At 43.6% G+C, this 21,851-nt stretch overlaps 1 protein-coding gene across 1 annotated transcript; it reads right to left on the bottom strand.

The window, feature by feature from the left end:
• Positions 1 to 8,584: 8,584 nt before the first annotated feature.
• LOC115392540 (malonyl-CoA decarboxylase, mitochondrial-like) lies at positions 8,585 to 20,395 on the bottom strand. Its single transcript, XM_030097220.1, has 5 exons — positions 19,768 to 20,395; positions 15,084 to 15,196; positions 14,810 to 14,966; positions 14,158 to 14,310; positions 8,585 to 9,679 (listed from the first exon to the last, which is right to left on the bottom strand). Exons 1-5 carry the CDS (start codon positions 20,311 to 20,313, stop codon positions 9,134 to 9,136), a joined length of 1,515 nt encoding a protein of 504 aa, XP_029953080.1. The 5' UTR covers positions 20,314 to 20,395; the 3' UTR covers positions 8,585 to 9,133.
• Positions 20,396 to 21,851: the final 1,456 nt, after the last annotated feature.

Raw genomic sequence — 21,851 nt, 5'->3', positions numbered from 1 at the left:
AATTTCACTGTGAGCTTCAACTTGCAGAATCTTAAAAACGTGTCGGGACAGGCAATCCATCATACTGAACGTTTTCTTTTACTTTATTAGCTCAGCTTATGGTATCGCTCTGTGGAAATGCAAATCAACTCGACGTCTTGACAGCGCCGTATCAGATTCTGACCTCCGAGTAACCCAACAGAAAGAAAAGGTGTCTGGTTCTGTGTGAGCGCTTCCCCTTTTTGAAAGTCTTGCCTTTTTCTTCGGCTGGCTGTCAGAATAAAGGGGATTCTCAGCGGGGAGGATTCTTGCTCTCTGTGAGGAAGACCTCCCCTCCCATCATTCCTCTGCCATCATCTCTATCCAGCCTCCTCCTGAAGACGCAGCAAGGCCAATTAACCTCCCTCATTACCACAGCCATATAGGGCTTCCGCTCCAAAGCAGAGAGCGAGATGAGAAACCGGATGGGGGAGTGGCAGAGGTGTGCGGGAGGGAGTTGGAGGAAGTGTTGATGGGTGGCAATACAGTACAGGGAAGGAATAAATCAGCGAAATGAAAAATAAGAAAACGCAATTTGTCACACCATTGTCGGCTTCCTCTCTGCTCTCTCTGCCAGTGCAAGAGGAGCAAGGATTGGCGAGACGAGGCTCGCGTGTCGCCCAGCTGCTGGATCTATTTAAATGAGACTCACAGCTTCATGAAGTGAGACCGGGTATCTTTTCAATATGCAGCTCCGCAACCGCTGTGCATGTCTGGATGAAGGGAGGAAGAGGCAGAGTGGAGACGGGGGAGACGGAGAGGGTGCAGCGCGAACCGATCTGAGGGAGGGAAACAGAATCAACTCATTTTTGAAGATAACTCTGCAGATGCATGAGTGGGATTGAGCGTGTGGGGGAGGTCTGTAGCCTTAATGGGTGGCTGGGATCCACACAGAAACCATAAAAGGCAAGCCATGTTGACAGGAAAAGCCAAACTTATTATTCTGTTTTTTTTTTCTGTGAAATAGGAGAAGTCTCTCAGTCGCTGCGCATGTTATTGATTTCATCACAAAAAGATTGCAATGTGGAAGTTATTCACAAATCCAATATATTCTTGCAGGGCTTTCCTCTCAGACACTGTCTGTAAGATATCTGTGAAGAGTTATTAGATAAATAACAGGATAATTTCAGAAGTTATTCAAAATTTAAAATTATGAATAAGACCGGAAGATTCACAAAGACTCATCAAACTGTTTTAATCACACCCTGCTGAATTTACATATAAAGATCAGTGGCAACAGCTTCAAAATGTCTCTGGAAGCCAAACTTTGTAAAGTCTGGGAAATGGTAGCATCAAGGTTATCTGAGAGTATGGTCTGGAGATTATATTTTTGAGAGCTTCCTGTGAACTGGGCCATGCAGTTTGAAAAGTGCAAACATCAAAAAAATCCACAAACGTCTGTTGGATGAGTCGAAATGTAGGATTGAAAATTGATTTTTTTTTTTTTTTTTTTTTTAGTTTGACCCATCAAGAGAGTGCAAGAAAAGATATCTCTGCCTCTGCAGCAGTCTGCTGGTTTATTGGCCACTTTGTTACAAGTAGAAATAGTTTAATAGTTACTAGCCTTAAAACTTCACACATACTTTTAAGGTGATCAGATTGATCTTGTCATTGCCCATGTTGTTAACCTGAGCCACTGTAAGGTTGACATTCGAGTGACATGAACTGATTAACTGAACTGTTAATCAGATTATAAATTACTCTGATCCAGCTGGAGTGTGTCATCTATAGCGAACAACTCATTTTCTTTGAAATTTTAGAAATTCTTTTGCACTTTCAAACTAATTACTTTTCCGTTTTTCACTAAATTATTGCGCCTACTAAACATGTAGCTCCAGGTTTTTGATAAGCTGACATTAGCATTTAGCTGAAATCACAGAGTTGCCTCCATGCCTGTACAGTTCTAATCAGGCTTAATCTGTCTCTTGTGAGATCCTCAGCTAAATGGCAAAGTAACGGTAAATGTCAGGCGGAACCCTTTAATCTGGAACAGGTAGTGCGGCCTCGTAAAAAATAATCATAAAAAATCCTGTGTTCCCATCAGTGCTACTGAGTTTCCTGTTTCCAGGTTTCGTGCTCATTCCCTGTACGTTTTTTTTTATTATTAATTTTTTTGCTGTGTGAGTACTTAAACATTGCTGAAATGTAAAGTGAAGCGAGCAGATGAAACAGTGAGAACATCTGCTTTGAGGAGGATCCGAACATCTGGTTTGCTTCCAAACTGTCAAAAGTTTGGGGATTTTGACTTGAGCACAGCAGGAGGTAATTTAAATTAGCAGCGCGAGAGACAGAAAGGTGTTTCCACAATTTTTTTTTTCCAGGTGGCCCAGTTATCCAGGGTAAAGCCTGAGGTATGGGGACAAGCGAGGATCTGCAGGTGAGTTTGGTCTTCAAGGAGTCCGGCGGGTGACTGATCCTCGCCTCAGACTGTTTACCTGATCTCTCAGATACATGTGCACTTTATCAAAGGCGTTCAGCTGTATCTGTTACCTACAGACATCGTGAATAGATAAAGTCTTTTGTGCGAGAGACACATGGAGACAAAGGTGAAAAAGTCCTGGCACTCTCATTTCAGTCCTTCTAAGTGGCCGTCACCCCAGGGCGATGCCGCCGCCCGCTCGGCCTGTTTACCTCCTTTTCATTCAATAACCCAGTCTGATACAAGGCGTCGGGTCAGCTAATACTGACTAATTGGTATGAATGAAGGGGGGCGGAAAATGCCATCAGCAAGCCAAATGAGTTTTAATTACAGCCTATAACCAGATATAGCAGATCTGTCAATCTCCACCTGACTCCGCAACGGGGACCGAGAGGGGTGGGTGGAGAGAAATCACAGCACAGACCCAAAGGGACTGGGCAGAGGGTGCAGTGGGAAGCTGTAGGATGGAGAGAAACCGTGCAGGAATACAGGCGTCTGGACTGACACAACATCTGGGAAGCATTGTTCAACCTGGAAGCTCGGTTCACTTTGAATGAAACTCTGCTGCCCTCTAAAGGTGATGCCTCAAAAAATATATAACCGTGCCTTTGAGTGAGTGTGTGTGCGGCTTTTGCACGTGTAGGAAGTGTGTAAGTGTGTGTCCTGATTGCTCTCCAAACCGTGAAGCCCTTTGAAGACGGACGAAGGGATTGGATGGGCTTGGGGTGCAGGGTCGGGTTACCAGGGGGGTGGAGAAGGAAGAGAATGGCCATGATGTGAGGTGAGAAGCATGAAGGAGGGCCGGGGACAGCAACCAGGAAGAATGGATTAACACACTTGGATGAACCTTCCTCTCTCTCTCTCTCTCTCTCTCTCTCTCTCTCTCTCACACACTCACACACACACACACACACACGCACACACACGGAAGTCAGTGGCCTGCAGGTAAAGCCGGCCCAGTATCAGCTGAAAATCCCCCTTTCCTCACATCATCACTTACCTGCAAAATGCTGCAGTGAAAAGACCGCACAATGACATTCAGAACATGTGTGCAAAAGCCTCCACTGTAAAAAGCCACCCGGTGCCAAAATGCGGGGTACATTGATTTCCCTTAAATGTCAGGATTGAGTGTTTCAATGAAAAGTCACACCCTATAAAATTTCAGAGGACACACTGGGATGAAACACTCCACAGTCCCTGTTATTTCCATAAATCAGTGGCTTTCATTAAGCAAATGAATATCCTGAAAACTTTACCAGGCAATGTTAAACTGAAGGAAACGTCAGAATACTGAAATAAGTGGTGAATTATTGATAAATCTGTTAAATTTGTCGTTTTTCGTTGTAACAGCATAAACAACACAGTGTTTGGCCTTCAGCTTTGCAATTGGTTTTCTACTCATAACTGATGCACCTGATTAATGCATTTATCATTAAAATATGAAAAACTGTGCTTTAATACTTTTTAAAGGATTTATTAATGTGCAGGCAATCTGAAGCTCATTTAGAGAATGTTTTAACTCCAAATTGTGAAATATATATGATTTTGATAAGATTTAAGCTGTTTTCCAGGAAACCTGATCACATAAATTAGATGTAATGATGAATCTCAACGACGACGTCTTGAAGTGCTTATAACACCCAAGGGCTCAAGTTTTCAGTGTATTCAAGCTTTCAGAAGGGATGAATAATAAAGTATGTTTGTTTTTTATGTTCCATTTACTGTTTTCTTCAGCAGTTATTACAAAACTGTTTTTTGAAGTGCTATAACCATGTCGTTTAGAAATGATATATGGGATTAGGACACATTTCTTTTTAACAAATTTCACAATTATTCTTGTTTCAGGCCTGAAATTGCTCAACAAACACTCTGTCACTGTAAATACTCTCCAGACTCAATATTACTTCCCAGTTTTGATTTATTTCAATTCTTTCGTTTGGGGTTTTTATATAATTTGAGCTGCTCTCTGTTTGAGAGTAAATAAAAATATTATAGCATGTTTTATCCAAAAGGATAACCCAATCGAGTCTGTACAGTTAAGTTTCTTAAGGTAGCACTGTGATATTTAAAAAAGCTTCTTTGCTCTGTAAAAACAAGAAAAAAACCCTTTTTATGCTAAAATGCCACTAATAGTTGGGGTTGTCTAAGCTAATGCCCCCATACCCTTGTTTACCCTCTGGATTCCAGCCTAAAGGGGTCAGTCTTTACGCACCACCACTCTGCATTAACAGAAGCAGATGAATTCAGAGCCTTGAAGCTGCAGGTCAGCAGCATCAATCCTGTAAATCCCTGGGCATTGAGAAACAACACAAATCTGCTTAAAATCAATATAAGGAGTAGAAAAATCAGTCTTTTATCTTTAGAATCTATTCCCAAACAAACGCATTTGTTAACAGCTGCATTAATTAATGTTTTTTAGTTTTTAACAAACATTATTTCTGACACTTTTAGTTAAAACTCTTCTTATCACACCCTTCCTTCCCAGATGAAGCAGGCAGTGAATCTTTATAAGAATCTTTGGTATGTTTAGGGTAAAGTTACTGTAATGTTGCTTCTTTTTCCAGTAGTAACTTCATGTTTAGATCGTTTGTCCCTCACATCTTTCGCGTCAAATATAGTAACTTCTGTTTTATCAGAGTTCAGAAGCAGAAAATTACGGCTCATCCAGACTTTCATGTCTTCGAGACAAGCTTCTAGTAAAGACAGGCTGATCACTTTCATCTGGTTTCATGGACAAAAATAGACTTGTACATCATCTATGGAAATTAATGAAGTGTTTCCTAATATTATTCCATACAGGAAGCACAAATAATGTGAAAATTATGAGTCCAAATTCAGAACCCTGTGGAACTCCAGGTTTAACTTTTGAATGAGCGGAAGGGTCGTCATTAACATGAACCAAGTGGAATCTGTTGAAACCAGTTTTGTGTTCTACCTTTATTCCTAACGATGTGTTCCAGTATTACTGGGACGTCATGATCAATAAAATGCAGCACTGAGATTCAACAGGACCAGAACAGAGCGCCAACAGGATAAACAGGGCAAACACTGACGAGCAGTTTCGCAGCTTTAAATCACCAACTAATTTCAAATTCATGTTTTTTGAAATTCAAACCAGAGTTCTCAGAGAAAAACACATGCACACACAGGAAGAACATGCAAACTCTGCACAGAAAGGCCCACTGGTGGAACCCTGACTTTACTGTTCTTGCTATGAGGCAAGAGTTCTCTTCACAATATCAAAAGGATATTAATGACTTTCTGTAATTCCCTCACGTATCAAAGCACATCAGCAGGATCTTCAGCGAGCCTCCATTTTATTGAGCAACATGAGCAGCATTTAAAATTAGGTCTCTGTTTTTTTAATGTATGGCACAAGTCGGTTTTGGGAGGAAAAACAAAAGCCACAATTAAACAATTTCTCAGCATCAGGCGAAAATCGTAGTTCACTGCGTTCGGCGGAAATTCAAAGGATTGAGGAAGGTGCAGCTTGGAGGGGAAGTTGAGTTGAGAGTGCTCTCATCTTGTCTGGATTTCAGCAGATAATTAGATTTGTGTATTTGGGTCTTATTCGAGCCGCTTTCGCTCCTGTAATTGCCTTTGAGGTTGTCACTGGTGGATTGGATCTGACTTGGCATTTTTGCGCGTGTTTTCCACAGTGGCTCAGTGATCACAAGAAATATTGGACTGCGCTGAGTTGGAATGGGTTTGTTTGCGCTCTGTGCCAATGTTTATACGCCATAAAATTTAGAATAATCAAGCATTTCAATGAAATGGAATGAAAGTATTTTGTTTGGGAGAAAGATGCTCCAGTCTTTTTACACTTTCTGAGGTGTTATAGATTAGCACACCGTTTTCTTTTAGTACATTCAAATTTGTTATTAAATGCAAAATATCAGACCAGCATCACTTATGTCCTTTGTTATCACCTTAAAGTTGTATTTCAGGTGAAGACGAAAAGGCTTTTAAAGTTTCAGACCTTATCAAGATGAATTAATACGTGAAAGTGACAGAGACACCAGTCTCCAATTTTTCTGGTCACTGTGATCTGTAAAAAATTGATTAGTTTCATTTGTAAGGCAATTTCCCCCCAACGAGGACATGAAATGAATGCCCCACTGCCACGCACACACGCACTTAACGTCCTGGGGGGAGAAAGACGGGCTGTCTGAGTCGCTGAATTATTTTTAGATGAGGCATGAATTTCCACTGCAGACTCTTTGTAATCAATTGTAATTAGGTCTTCCAATACCTTTTTGGGAAGCATCGGCTCCAAGACGTGTCAGACAAGCGAGTAGGACAATATTGAGCTTGGCTATGAATCCTTTCTCAACATGTGCTGGGACCGGAAATGTGACAAAACGGCAATCTGATCAGGCAAAAGTGGAAATCATCAGTGATCAGAATACTTCCTGCTGCATTTGTCTACAATAAGGTCTCCGCGGCCTTTTGATCATGAATCTTTGATGATATCAAACACTGTCTTTGGTGCAATGAGATTGAACCCTCATCTTACGGCATCTAATCAGGCCTCGGACATGTTTCATTTGTATGCTGCTCGGATAGCTTTTGCTGGAGAAGGGTACTGTTTCATCCTGCGGAAGCTCAGAGGTGACAACCTGCCTGTATTCAGGTTGATTACCAGCTGTATACAAGAATAAAAAGAATCCAACATCCTGAGAGATGCAGTATATTCAGAGAAAATACTCTTGACTTGTTTTATGTTGGACTTTAGGATGGATAGATGTGTTCAATGTGTCCTTGAGCAAAAAAAAAACATGTAGGATCTGGAGACAATGTGAAGGCTGAGCACACATCGGACACATTTACATTTATAGGCAATTTAGAGAAACCAATTAACCTCAAGAACATGTTTCTGGCTGGAAGGAAAGCTTTCTACCCGAAAACAACATCCATTTTCTGTTCAGAGCCACACCTACTGTATGTGCAAAATTCAGTTTAGAAAACTTTTCCTGAACCTGATGTTCGACACCACAGAATAAGATGAAGATGTGAAAAACCACAGCAGGATGAATGCTCAGTAATTACTCGGACAGATTAGACTCGGTTGCAAAGACATTTTCAAATTAGTCTCATTTAGGGCTTAAACAGTGGACTTGATTAGCAATCTATCATTTATTTACCTCTTAAAACAATTAAAAGCCTGAGTATCCGCCGCGTGGCCACGGACGGTCCCGTCCTCTGAATATCCTCCACCGGGGAGCTTTGTGTCAATTCATTTAGCTCAACTCCACGTATCCTTAAATCAGATTTCAGAGCTGTAACTGCTCGCCTTGTGAGCAATTTGTCTTCTCAGTCCAAGGGGAAATACCTGACTTACTACTTTAAAAAAGTCATTACTTTCACTATAGGACATAATTTAGGAAGGAGTTGATGATTAAATGCCAGTGGACTTTTGACCCCGCCTGCTTCATGGTCGCCGCCGCCGGTCACTCCGGAGCAGAGGTGACGCAGTGCGAGCCCCCGGCTCACCCGCCAACCGCAGGTGAAGAGGTTTCTATTGCAACCCGTGCCACAGTGTCCATCCGCCCTCCTGTCTGTGTCCCCATTCACACACACCCCCGAGCCTGGAGATGTATGGGTCTCGCCTTGTCACCAGTATCTCCAGAGACTCTCAAAGTGTCTCTCAAGGACATCCTTTAAACAACTGTCCTTTTTATGCTTCTTTATTCTCCTCCCCCTTCTTCACAACTGAACACCATCAATCTCGCCATTTACTTTAACATTATTTCTCACTCCATTAGTTTCTAGGACACAGAGCGGCGCAAAACGAGAAAAGGGGGGGCCGCGTTGGAGATAGAGGGTGCAAAAAAAAAAAAATGGAAAGAAAGTTTGGCTCCTTGGAGAGATAAAATGTAATTTCACAGTCAACTTGCTGTGATACATTATTTCACAACAATGGGATGTAGGCTGATATGAGCCCTGCTTGGCGCCCCGTTCGGAGCACTTAGAACATCAGCGACGGGCCCCCGGAGAGGCTCGTCGCTTCTGGATGTGTTTGCACGTGAGGCCAAATTATCAGCAAAATAACCTGAACGGAGGCTCCAGCCGCCGGGCGGGAGCGAGCACAGTCAGCTGTAAAAGACGGGCAGTCATACATGCGGATAGAAATCCAATTTTGTTCAGAGTTATTTAATACGAAATAATATTTACAGTTGGTGATTTCATGCCTCTGTGTATCGAGATTCGGAGGGAATAAGAAGAGTAACAGCAGGTGCAGATAAAAACCAAACAAAGCAACAACAACAAAGAAAAAAAGCAAGATAAAATCCACTCTTCACAATTGCAGCAGTTGAGCAAAGCAGAAGAATCTGAACATCATTTATTGCAGTGGCAGAACTCCCTCATCGCTCCCGCTGTAACAGGAGAACATGCTACGGCGTTGACAGAGGCCTCGTGCTTCATTAGCCTCCGTCTGTCCCGGGAATCACTCACACAAAATCAAACGGCTTCGGCGAGAAATCTAATGAGGCAAACAGCAGATGGGGTGAGTTACGTCACCTGAGAACCCGTCGGATCTGAATGTCAATAATATCAACTGACATCTATTCGGCAGGATCTCTGAGGTTTCCTTTTGGATTTAATGTTAAACTTTTAATGTTGACTGAAAAATTAATACACATGTGCAAACAAACCTGCAGAAACAAAAAAGAATGGAGTCAGTGCATCACTTTCTCATAACTTGCTGTTCTTCTGAAACTGGGACACGAGTCCGATCACCTGCTCCGACGCAGGGATGACCTTGTTCTGCAGGTACAGCGCGCTGTTTTTGGACGTCTCGCTCAGGAAATAGCGATAGTTCACCATGATGCCGCAGGAGTTGGCCACTCCCCTGGGGCTGGTGTCGCCGTGCCAGTTCAGCCGCCACATGGTGGCGCCGTTCTGCAAGTGGAAGTTGGCCACCGGGTTGAGGGCGTAGCCTCGCCGCTTCTCGCCGTAGAGGTACCAGGCGCAGAGGCGCATCAGGACGGGCTCCAGGATGCTGGACAGTCTCTCCGAGCGTGTCCACTCGCTGGTGAAGATCAGCTTCCGTAAGGCGTCGACGGCCGGCGTCCCCGGCGCCGAGTCGGTGGCCTGTTCCACCTCCTTCCACTCCTGCTCGGAGAGCAGGTCGGAGCCCCGGCCCTCCTTCCTGTACTGGCTGAGCAGGCCCTGCAGCCAGGAGGAGAACCCCGGGATGGGCGACAGGCTGGAGAACTGGGCCATGTGAGGGAACTCGCTCTGGAGGACAGGAGGAGGAATGTTCAGACTTTGCAGTGTTGTAGTGGTTAGCACTTTCAGTCACAGAGAGAAGATCCCCGGTTTGAGTCTGGGCTTGGGTACGGGTTTGCTCCTTGCAACACACATCAGCTCCACCACCACTATGACTGCCTTCTTCTTCAGGCTATTAACACCTAATGTGACCTTTTTCTGTAGGAGTAAATGTGTCTGATATTGTGCCAGTAAGAAGTCATATAATCATGGTGGCCTCGACCTTTGATCAATAAGCTGTGATCAGTTTATCTTTAAGTTAATGAGTCATACTTTTTTTTTTTTAAAGAAATCTTGTGAGGTGTCTGGAAAGCATCGCCTTTGACAAGAATGAGGCAAACAAAACAACCATAGCAAAGGCAACAGAAACATGGATTATTTCATAAAAATGAATTTCCGGACAGACGCACAATTTCCAAAAAACTGTGGATGAAAACATCAGGAGAAGAGATGAGAAGCTTCACACGTCTGATATCTCCAGAAATGTAAAGGGAAAAAAAAAAGAGCGCAAACACTTAAGAGCAACGCTCAGCCTCGGCATCAAAGCCCAAACGAAGTGTTCTCCTTAGTGCTGCGGCAGCTGCTCAGGCCCTCAGCTCTCCAGACAGACACGGCATTACAAATCAACTCCAGCGCTCCGCGATCTGTCTCTGTGATAGAGATGGATGAGCTCCTCTGCCTCCTCCTCCTCCTCCTCCTCCTCACTTTCTTGCACTCTCACCTTTAATACCTGTCCTCTCTGTGAATTGCGTCCTGCCCATGTCTCTGTCTCGTCTTTGACCGCTCGCCCACCCAGCCGGCCGACCCGACTGAGGGGTTCTCTTCCACCCCGCTGCCCCTCTGCTTTTATTTAAAAAAAAAAAAAAAAAAAACCCATCCAGTCCCTCCTCTCCCCAGCCCATCTCGGCGCTGCGGTGTCTAAGTTGATAAGTGACGGAGCGATGTGGCAGTCAAACAAGAGAGAGGCTGCAGATGAGAGTGGAAGTGTCAGACGACCCCCGGAGGGGCGCGCCGCCGTCTGTCTGCCTCGCGCTGAAACATCGTTTTCCTTTCTTTCTCCTTCATTTTACGCTCTCTTCACACGGAAATCCAGCCTCACACTCGCCGTGTGTGTTTCTTCTCACTCGACGATGTCATGATGCTGCCTTTCCTCTCTCTAACCTCCGCTTTTAACGACGGGAAACGAGGATGAAAGCAGTCGGGAAAGTGACAGGAAAGAACAGGGAGGAAGGGATTCGGCCAGAACTGTGCTCCGGGGCCCAATCTACAAAGACAAGCCACAAGTCCTCCCTTCACCTTCACTCACGGCTCTGACCTTTTCCTTTCCGCTCTATCATCTATCCATCATGGCAGCAGTCCCTGCGTGGCCGCGCTATTCCTCCGCTCACCTTTTACGTAAAGGTAAAGTCCTGTCAGAAACCCGGGGTCTCTGCGGAATACAAGTGTGCTTTTGTGTAGCCTCGGAGGGAGAGCATCGCATTTACACTCTCAGGGTCGGGGGATGGCTCCTGCTCGGCCCATAAAAGATGTATGCACGGCGCGCACACACACACACACACAAGCTGCTCCGGATAGAAAAGGTTGGAAAGTCACACAGAAGTTAACTTTTCCCAAATCGTACAGAAATGTAGAAATATAGTCAGGGCAGGCCGGTTGTTTTGAACGCTGCTGCAAACGACAGAAACTAAATAATAGGGTTTTAATTATTGAGTGAAAAAATTAGAAATGTTCAGCGATAAACAACTCTTTCATGTAACCAAAGCGTGCATGGGAAACAGGATTAAGGTTGCAAAAGGGTTGATAAGGAACTGCCTTGATTAATTGTTAACTCCAAATTGCCCAGGTGGTTTATGGGACATTGTCTGGCACTGGAAACCTGGGACTTGTGCCAGGTGCCTGCAGCCTTGAATTAAACACTAAATAAAGGTGCTATAGGAAACTGAAGGATAGATGAAGTAAGTTCCGGATACATTTTATGGGGAAAATGCTCTGAATGATGAGGGGACGGTTGTTAAAGCAGCTCTGCTGAAGTATTAGAAACAATACAAAATGCCTGCAAGTTGATTTTTGTGACTGTGGGGACGGGAAGCTAATGATTCATGGTTCAGGCGGTGTGGATCGGGACGGCGGCAGTGCAGCGGCTTCTCCAGCTCTTGGTGAAGGCAGCATCACTGGCACGACCACTGCCAGTAAAACAGCAATGAAGCACAGCTCAGCGGCGTTCAGGGAGCTAAACAACGTTTAATCACAGTAACAACCTGTGAACTGCTGCTGTTTCGCTGGCCGTCACTATATGCTGCTGTCTACTGCCCCATACTGGAGCCGTTACAGATTTTATCGTGGCTTATTCTGTTTATTCTTTAGCTTAGTTATTCCAATTTATCATATTTGTTCCGACTCTATTTATTTCATTTTGCTCCATCGTGACCGCAGGACTCTTATTTTCAAGTCAGGCGATTTGAATGAAAATGAAGAGTCTGAGGCCTCATTGGCGTGACGTAACGCTTGTTTCAGTTTCAGAAACGTTTCGCACTTAAAGGACAGCAACATTTTGAGAAAGATGTCCGTTTACTCGGAAACAGCAGAATATGCTGAAAATCATGCAGTTTCATGTTGGGCCACTAGTGGGTGCTGTTTATTTTGGTAAGGATGCCAGTCCTTACGCCTGAGTGTGTCTACATAAAATGTTATTATGCACCTAAACTCATTTTTCAGCATCACTAATTTTGTAGGAGGGAATGTTAAGAACTTATCTCACCTCTTATGGTTGAATTAGAAAAATTACCAAAAGACAAAATCTTAATCTTTATGGCTTAAGCGACACAATACTGTCCAACACAAGCAGAAACTATATTTCAGCCATGCTTCCATTAACAAACATGCCAATAAGTAAATTATTGGTGGCAATCGAAGCAGTCCTGCTATACGACCAAATAAAGTGGAAGCAGCTTAAACCTGATTTTTTACGAGAAATACTATAAAGGGCTATTTCCCATCTGCTGGGTAGAGAGGCTTTTGATGTTCCATTCACTGTTCCAATCATTTACCAAGTGCTAGCTGGAGAGGCCTCACATGAAGAGCTCTTCTCTGCTTATTGAGAGGGATGGATGGGATTTCATTACCGCCTATCCAGCCAGCGCCGCTCTGTTTATGTGGATATGCATCCATGCGCCTCAAAACAAGGAGGAGATTTATGATTCCACCCCGAGAATAAAACAGAAGTGAAAACGCTTCGTGAAAAAAGACAGAGATTCTTACATTTCTAAGTGCATAAACACTCTGTTGAAAGTTAACACCTGAGAACACAAAGCACTGCGTCATCCACAAAGAGGAGATCTGAAGAAGCTCCGTATCTCTGCATGAGTCACGTGCGCCGGCACGATAAGAACTGATTATATCATTATACAGGGATGAGACGGTTTTCAAACACCTCTCTGCACACTGAGTGCTTCATAGATTCCTGTGATCAGATCATCCTTGTTGGCTTTATCTCACCTGAACATTTCTGTAGGACCTCAAAGGGTTACTTATATTTTCTTCAAAGCTTCAGCAGATTAAATGAGAAAATTAAATATTTTGCATGTATGAAGCCTATAAGATAAAGTGAAAGGATTTAATGAGTTTACGTTATTTCTTAGGCTCATTATTTGGAAGTTTTATGTGAGTATTGTGTTTGTAAAGCTGTAGTTGTGATCAGCGTTGTTGTTTCCTTATGCAATTTTCATGTCCGTCCTTTGCTTGTACCAAGAATCTCCGAGTTATGTGGCTAATGTGTACAGTTAAAATGTGTGACTTGTGCTGAGATTTACTAGAATTGTTCCTTTCAGTGTGGTAGTCCTGTGCTTGCTTTTAGTCAAAACTCAAGTGAAATGAGATAAATTAGTTTGCTGGGTCACTATTTCATCAATTAATCAATTAACTAGAAATACTGACTCACTAATCGTAACGCTTATTGAGAATACAGCACTGTAGTTTTATATTCCGGGTACTGTTTATAACTAATAACACAATAGTGGGACAGAAAATCTGTGATCAAATTTTAAATTAACAATAGCTGGAAAACATATGATTTGGTGAAGTTTTAAACTTCACCAGGTTTATGTGTATAGAATCATGTAGTTTTACATTCTTGTTTCTATCTTTTAATAACATCTTACAGTAGAAGTATTTCGCCATCAGTCCTATAAAGGGTTAAGTTATACCAGAATGTATGCAAATGCAAACCAAGTCCGGGTAAAATCTGAGAAATTTGTAAAAATGTGTATTTAAGAGTCCGAACAGCTGCCATTTACACACTTATGAACTGGAAGGTACTGGAATTTTGGTATTTTTAAAATGTGTAGTGATGATTTTTTTTTTCGTTTATTTAAATGAAATAGTCTTTCTCAAAAGAAATTGCTAGTTGTCACATCTGCCTCCCAAAATACTGTAATCCCTCTTGTCCCCACCTGCAGTTCCCGCACTACTCTTTTGATGAGGTAGTTTCCCAGGTCCACCCCTTGCAGGCCGGCCTGGGTTGAGGAGATGGAGTAGAAAATGGCTGAATTTATCTTATTCACGTCCTCCTCCGAGTCGAGGGTAGCGAACTCACGCACGATGCTCTGGGTGGAGAAAAAACACACACACACACACACACACACACACACACACACACACACACACACACACACACACACACACACACACACACACACACACACACACACACACACACACAAGAGAATTTGTGCATCGCTCATCCATGTAGAAAGTCATTCTGTACCTTCTTAGTTGCACAGCTGAAGCCGAGGCAGGATTCGTGTACTATTTGAAAACTGCTGAAGCAAAGCTGTGGAAATCATTTCGCAATTTTACACCATGAAATATTCTCGAATGGAGGTGTTGTCAAAGGCGCCGTTTCCTCTCGCGAAGCACAAGCAGAAAGAGAAGTGAGCCCCTCGGAGACCTCTCCCACAGCGACGCCGGGTTTAAAGGTCTGGGTGTTGTTTTCACATCGAAATGATCCATTTGTCAGCCGGGCCGGAGGAGCCCAGCTGCAAATCCCAGATGTGTGAATAAGCTGGAAGGTGTGGTTTAAGTGAAACAAAGGCGGCTCCTCACCTGGATGTTGTCGGAGATGTCTTCGGTCAGGGCCACGTGCAGCACGACCAGCGGCTCCCCCGGCATGGCGGCGTGCGTGAACGCATAGCAGCGTCGGTACGGGCCCACTCTGCGCTTCAGGTCGGTCCAGTTCCTCACAGGGTGCACCGCTTCGTACCTGGAGGACGGGCCACGGTCAGTACGCTCACTGTGTTCATGTGTCATTCACAACAAAACTATAAATACTTCTAATTGACGGATGAGTGAGGCGGACGGTCGCACGGAGGAGCCTTACTGGCTGATCTTCTGCAGGATCTCACAGGGCGACTGCCAGGTGATCCTCTCGAGTCGCAGCAGACCAACGGAGAACCACTCCGAAAGCAAACTCTTCAGCGTGGCGTTCAGATCCTGTGGGAGGAAAAAGCTGAGTCCTTAGATGTTACAGTCTACCTCAAGCCGGATAGCAAAATCCCAGCTCTTGCTTTCATTTGTTTTTGGGGCCATGTTAGAGTAAGAAAATCTGATTAACAGGAAAAGGTTACAACAGCTGTATATGTTTCAATCATTCTGATTTGTGAGATCCTGATTGAAGGATGTGTTACTGTAATGTCACGACAAGAAGAGATTTTTTTTTTAATCTAATAGAAAATACCAATAAAAGGTTAGATTAAAAAAAAAAGAAAAAACAAATGAAGTTCATAGAATTCACTATCTTCTGTTATGAAAGCACTGTAAGGAATGTTATTTCAGTGTAATAATGTTTGGAGGGGTTCAAAGAACAACACAATTTCAATTTTCTGTAGAAATCATAGCTTTTATACTCCTTTTAAGAAATGGATGAACGGACACTGCAAAGCCTCCCGCCCTCTTCGACTGAGAGAACTCATAAACTCTGTCTTACTGAGTGACGCTGAAGTTACTGAGTTTTGGCTGTAGGCAAAAAGAACAACTCTCCGTGGCCATCTTCCACAGCGTGCCGGCTGCGCTCTCCTGGGTGTCTGTTTGAATGTTTTCACATTATGAATAGTGATTTGTCGGAGCTTGCAATGGGCGTAGAAGGGGCACTTCAATAAACAACTTGCCATTTCAAAGCAGGCCCGTCCTCCAGCAAAGGTCAGACTTCATTTAAAGCAAATCTCTTGCAAACACACAAACAGGAGCAAGTGGTGCACACACCGAGGCACATAAATACAGCTTATATTGGCTGTTCCATAGGATGACTTCTCTTCGGGCTCCACTTTAATGCCACCTTGTCAATCATAATAATAACTAATACAAACAAACACAACTACAGTGGTGGTGTGAAAGCCACAGGCTGAAATCCTCAGTGAGGAGTCATCAAATTCACAACTAAGCAAATTGGAAATTCCTCTCCTCCTGTATGAATCAGATCCTGCATTATTCAGCTCTGAGGTTTAGGTTTTACTACTCAGAAATCCTCTTGAGTAAAAAAAAAAAAAAAAAAATCAAACCAGAAAAAACACAGTGAGAGCGAGTTCAGCAAAAATCTAAATCACTCCTTGAAGTTACACCGTATTGGTCTGAATGTAAAACGGGCTGTGTGTTTTACTGGAGAGGCATGAGGGCGATGGCAGCTTTAGCAGTGAAGCACAGGATCTGAGGAACAGACTGAGGACAGTGAGGACCGTCTCCGTCCAGTTAACATCTTCGTCTCCGTTTACATGACGATTTTTCAAGAGAAAACATAAGCTGGATTGCTATTCCGGGTGACTTTCAACTCAGGAGAATCTGGACTGGGAGTCATGACATCCTGGAGACAAACATTCTTATTGTCCCTCTACCTGCACACGAGTGTTTTCGCCAGTCTGCACTGCGGGAGTGAATATTTGGAAAGCACAGTGTATGAGTGTGTATTTTGTATTTCCAGGACTTCATAGATGCCCTGAGGTGAAATAACCTACAATGTCCAAAAAAAAAAAAAGAATTACAATTCCCCATTTCTGAAAATAAATAAATAACCAAGTGCATCAGCAGCAGCTTTGAGGACGCGGCAGCTGCAGCCAATTCTCACCCACACAAAAGGGAGGTCAAACTGAGGGGTGTTTTCCATTGACCGAGCAGAAGATGAAGTCTTTAGAAATGGAAGGGCCCGGGTGAAGAAAGGGACGGAGGAAAGGATGGAAGTGGTAAAGAAGAAAATCCTGCCCTCCATTCGGAGGAAAATAAACCGGTACTTTCTGGCACTCCAGCCGAGCGGCGCTGCAGCCGCTGATGCCGAGAGCCGATACGGCCTCGGCCACCTTGAGCTGGAGGTTTTCAGTGATTAAACAGACAGATTGGGGCCGCAGCGCCTGGACAGTCTCGGCCTGTCAACGCAGGGTCGAACCCGCTCCAGTGTGTGTGCAGGTTCACGCAGAGTGTGCCAGTACCTTTACTCCAGTGGGCCGCATGCCACTCGTAAGCCTAGACGTCTGAGGGAAAAAATAGCCTCGCGGATGCATTGCCGACTAAAATGACATGCAGGACTCTGCTCGACATCTTTCATCTGCTCAGTTTGTGGGCAACATGAGTGTGAAGCCTGGAGGTGGAAGAGGAGAAAAGTAAAATCAAGAATGAATCACCCAATCAAGAGTAACTAATCTATTGTGGAAAGAAACACAGCGATAGTGACCTTGTGAATTTCAAACTTCAGCAAATATAAAAATAGCTTGGTTATCCTTGTGTGAAGAGGTTTCAGTTAATTATAATCATCGTCTCACGACTGCTCGCTTGTTCCGCCCACAGGAAAAGACGCACACCGTTAATAAAAGCACTAAAAGCTTTGTATTTACCCAGACCTTTTCTCACCTTCAGCTCAATCAATTCTGCCAATAACAACAGACAAACATCGCCAGACAACACCAAGACCAAGTTCTGCTAACACTGAGCAGAAGTTAGAGCTCCGTGGGTAGCTTAGACCTTTTGAAGCTACAAAAGCTCTCTGCGGGCCTGGGTTATTGAGATTAAATGCAACTGAACTACCTCGCAGCATGTAAAAACGAAAAAGAAAAAAAGGTATCGAGCAGCAAAAGAGAAACAAGAAGCCCTTCGCTGAAAGTGCAGTCAGGGTCAAAAACCCATATTTAGTAAGAGTGGTTACAATTTGATAACGTGGGACTGTGAGGTTAAAGACACACACACACACTTTGCTCTCCCCTGGAGTGAAACTAAATGTAGAAGAAGTGACTCTAAAGATGATTTTAAAAAGTATTCTTCTCACCAGCATCACAAGACTGGATGGCAGAAATATGATCTTTGTTAACCAGATTGGTGAGTTACACAGTAATTGATTAACAGATTAATTTATATCTGATGGGAAATTACAGTTTATCTGGATCGGACTTACAAACAGTTAAGCAATTACAGCCTTTTCTCAATGCTTTGTATCAACATCATCGCACGCCGCAGTCTTTTCCCCTCACAGCATCAATAAAAGAGCAGCTGGTGGCCTGTGACGCACAAACGGCTTTTCTCCAGAACACAAGTCTTTCTCTGAAGCCCAGGGTCGATTCATAAATCCAGTTTACCACCAAATCAGCGAGAGTTCAATACCAAACATAAAGGAATGCAGATCCAGCTGGCAGCGGGCGTGAAGCCCAGAGAAAACTCAACCTCCATGCACACTGTGAGGGCTTCTGCTCGCATGCAAGCAGTTTCAGTGCACAAATGAAACAGGCGATCATCATTTATCTTGTCTGTGCAGTTTGCATGTTCACCATGTGTGCATGCAGGTTCTCTCAGGACACGGCTGTTTGCTGCCACGGTCCAAACACATTTAAGATTATTTAGTGACTGTGAAATTGTGTGTGGTGGTCTGTTGTCTTTGTCCTTGTTCTGTGATGGACTGCTAGCCTGTCCAGGGTGGGACCTGCATTCATTCAGAGTTAGCTGGATAAATTGCATTGCCCTGCAACCCTTAATTGGATAAAGTGGAAAATGGCATAGTGGTATCTTGAATAAATATACTGATTCCTTAAACTAAGAACTTGTTTTAAAGAAAAAGAAAGAAAAACACTAAAATGTTGAGATTTTGTCGTGAATAAAGCTTCTTCGAACTTCACTGTGAACCACACATGGAGTTTCAGCAAGGGTCATGGATTAAAATACCTCACCGAGTTCATTTGTATTCTCAAACAAAGCGGAAGAAATAAACATGAGTGGGCCTCGAAACTGAAAAAGACATTTCACACTTACTCAGTGGTATGCATGAACACTGCCGCACAGCAGAGGAGAACTGAATGGAAAACTGTAATTATATTTGACTGAACAGTGGGGTATATAAGGCTGGCTTCTGAAAGATAAGTTGCCCACAATGTGATATTAAGAGCGTAAAGACCATGTGAGCCATGCATGTGTGATGGAAGGTCCTCCGCCCCCCACACACACTCTTTTACTGTTCTTTCTTTAAGTTTTATTGTAACTTTGTCAAATTCATTCAGAAACATTTATTACATGCCTGATTTATATTCATCCTGTTCTCTTTGTAGCTGCAGCATAGGAGTTCTTGCCTCTTTATATAGGATGGATCATCACTAAGGGGTCCTTTTTTTGCATTACAGTTTTCCATGAACAGCTGTGATGAGCTTTTCAAGGTGATCTCTCCAACTAAGATATGCAGAACATGTTAAGAGAACCGAGTTTGACACTTCTGTGCCAAACAGGCTCCTCCCAGGCTGTTTCATAAGAGGAAATAAATATAGAGGTATCATTTATGTCATTCAGGAAAGGGAGGCAAACTGGGGTAAAGGTCTTAGGCACTGAAGCAGTGTAATGTAAACCACGTGGTGTTGGGCCTGGGGCCAGAGCGAGGGGCTCTGTTTATATCGCCCTGTGTCGTTTCGTAAGTCGCGTAGATGGTTATAATCGAGTGCTGTAATGTAAATTCGATGTATCCACACAGATCAGGTTCACAAAAACGCGAATGGCACTACTTTGAGTCAAGCGGGCACCCGTAGAAAATGTAAACAAAGCATTATTACCCTGATGTGCGGGGTTTCGCTAGCCTTGAAGGAGATTATTTCCAGCACGTCCGCTCGCAGATCCACCAAAAACTTCACTCCACCTTCCACCCGGCTTATATGACTGAAGAGCTGCTTGTACCGCGGAGTCAAACTGTACCGCAGCCGGTCCTCCACCTGCAAAATGGTCGCCAAGTCTCGGAGCTGCGTGTCCAGGAGCTTGACTGCGAGCTCCGACACGTTTTTATGGTCCACCCCGAAGTCGTGCGACAGCTTCCCCAGGAAATCCTGCTTGTCCTCCTTGTCCAGAGTTCTGTAAAACTGCATGAACTCCACGCTGTTGGACTCCGGAGGAGGGGGGCTCTTGTCTCTCGTTTCGTATGAAGGCACAGGTGCAACGACCCTGGACAGGATCTCCTCCATGCCCGAGACGGCGCCGCGGACCGGGGCGGAGTAGCAGCGCCTGCGGACGTCCGAGGCCTTCAGGGCCACTTGGAGGGCAGCCCGGCGTCTCCAGGAGCAGCTCACAGTGCTGCGGAAAGCCCGGATCACAGGGTGGGATATCATGGCCGGGGGGGAGCTCAGCTGTCTGTTTGGACCCCGCGACCAGTGAACACACAGGAAGGAGCACTTCCGGGTGTCTTAAAGAGACAGAACCCAGAGCAAAGATCACTCTGGAAGCCTGCAGCACTGCATAGATCCGCCTCACGTTGGCACAAAGATGCAATCTGATTGCATGCCCATTGTAAATGTTTACTTACAGCCAAACAGCAGAAAAGCTTCAGGATAAAAAATTGTAAAGCAGCCTGCATCCAGAAATCTACGAAATCACATAAAAACACCATGCGAGGCATTGAAGCCAGTGTACACACTCCACAGGTCACCTGTCCATCACAGAAACTCAACCACACAGACACTCACATTCACTCTCAGGGCCAGTTTAGGGCAAATAACCTCACATGCATGGTTTTGGACTGTGGGAGAAAACCAGAGTACCCAGACGAAACACACACACACGCACACGCACACACGAGGAGAACATGCAAACTCTCCACAGAAAACCCCAGCCAGTATTTAAACCCAAGACACTCTAACTGTGAGGCAGGAGCACTAACCGTTGTACCTACATGTAAAAAAAAAAAAAGTGATGCAAAAATTGTCTTCAGCTCCAGTTTTTCATTTCAAAATGACACATCATTAGTAAACAAAAATAAAATATGTCAACAAATGGCTTTCAACGGGTGTACTAGACTGAAAGAAACTAATTGGTTGCATGATTGATTGACTGCAATAATGCTGAAGAAGGTATGTGAGCCACATGAAGAAGAGAAGGGATCATTTGAAAAAAGAAAAATAGTGATATTATGGATTAGAGGGATAAAGGAGGGAGCATGATGCAGAAACAATGGTGGATGGAATGGAGGCAGATCTGTTACTGTGCTCAGCTACTCATACATTACCCAGGACATCAGACTAGATTTGAAAGTGTACACATCTGTGCAGCAAAATGCTTCTATTCTATTTAATATAATAACACCAAGGTTATTGGCACCAACATAACAAAATCATATCAGGCAATAATCAGCCCCCTCTTTCATTTAAATTTATATTCATTAAAAGGTGGTCAATCCCATTTCACACATTAATGTTGTTCATTTTGTTGTCTAACGTCTGAGTCACAGGGATTCAACATTTAATGGAACTCATTATTATGCATATGCTGAATCTCATTCATGAGATTAATGAATAAAATCAAAGTGAAAAATTAGATCAAAAATGTATGACCATTTATTTCACCTGTATTTGATTAAACAGATGTAGGAGGCAGCTATACAGGCACATATCTTAGCATGTATAAGGTTTGTAATTTTTTTAACCAGATGCCATTTATTTATTACATTTTTCAAACCTTGACAACGACTGAACATTAAGATAATATAATGTCAGTTTTGTACATTCTCTGAATCTGGTTTTAATTTTTGGCAATCCATGTCACCTGACACCTGTTGTGTTCAGTTTTGAGGTAAAATATGTTTTTGTATTGCATTTGCAGAATTATTTTACCCAAACAACCCAATGGAATTTTTTTTTTAGACATCAATGAT

The sequence above is a fragment of the Salarias fasciatus genome, chromosome 7, assembly GCF_902148845.1.
Source record: "Salarias fasciatus chromosome 7, fSalaFa1.1, whole genome shotgun sequence".
NCBI lineage: Eukaryota > Metazoa > Chordata > Actinopteri > Blenniiformes > Blenniidae > Salarias > Salarias fasciatus.
This window is presented reverse-complemented; position numbering and strand designations above follow the sequence as displayed.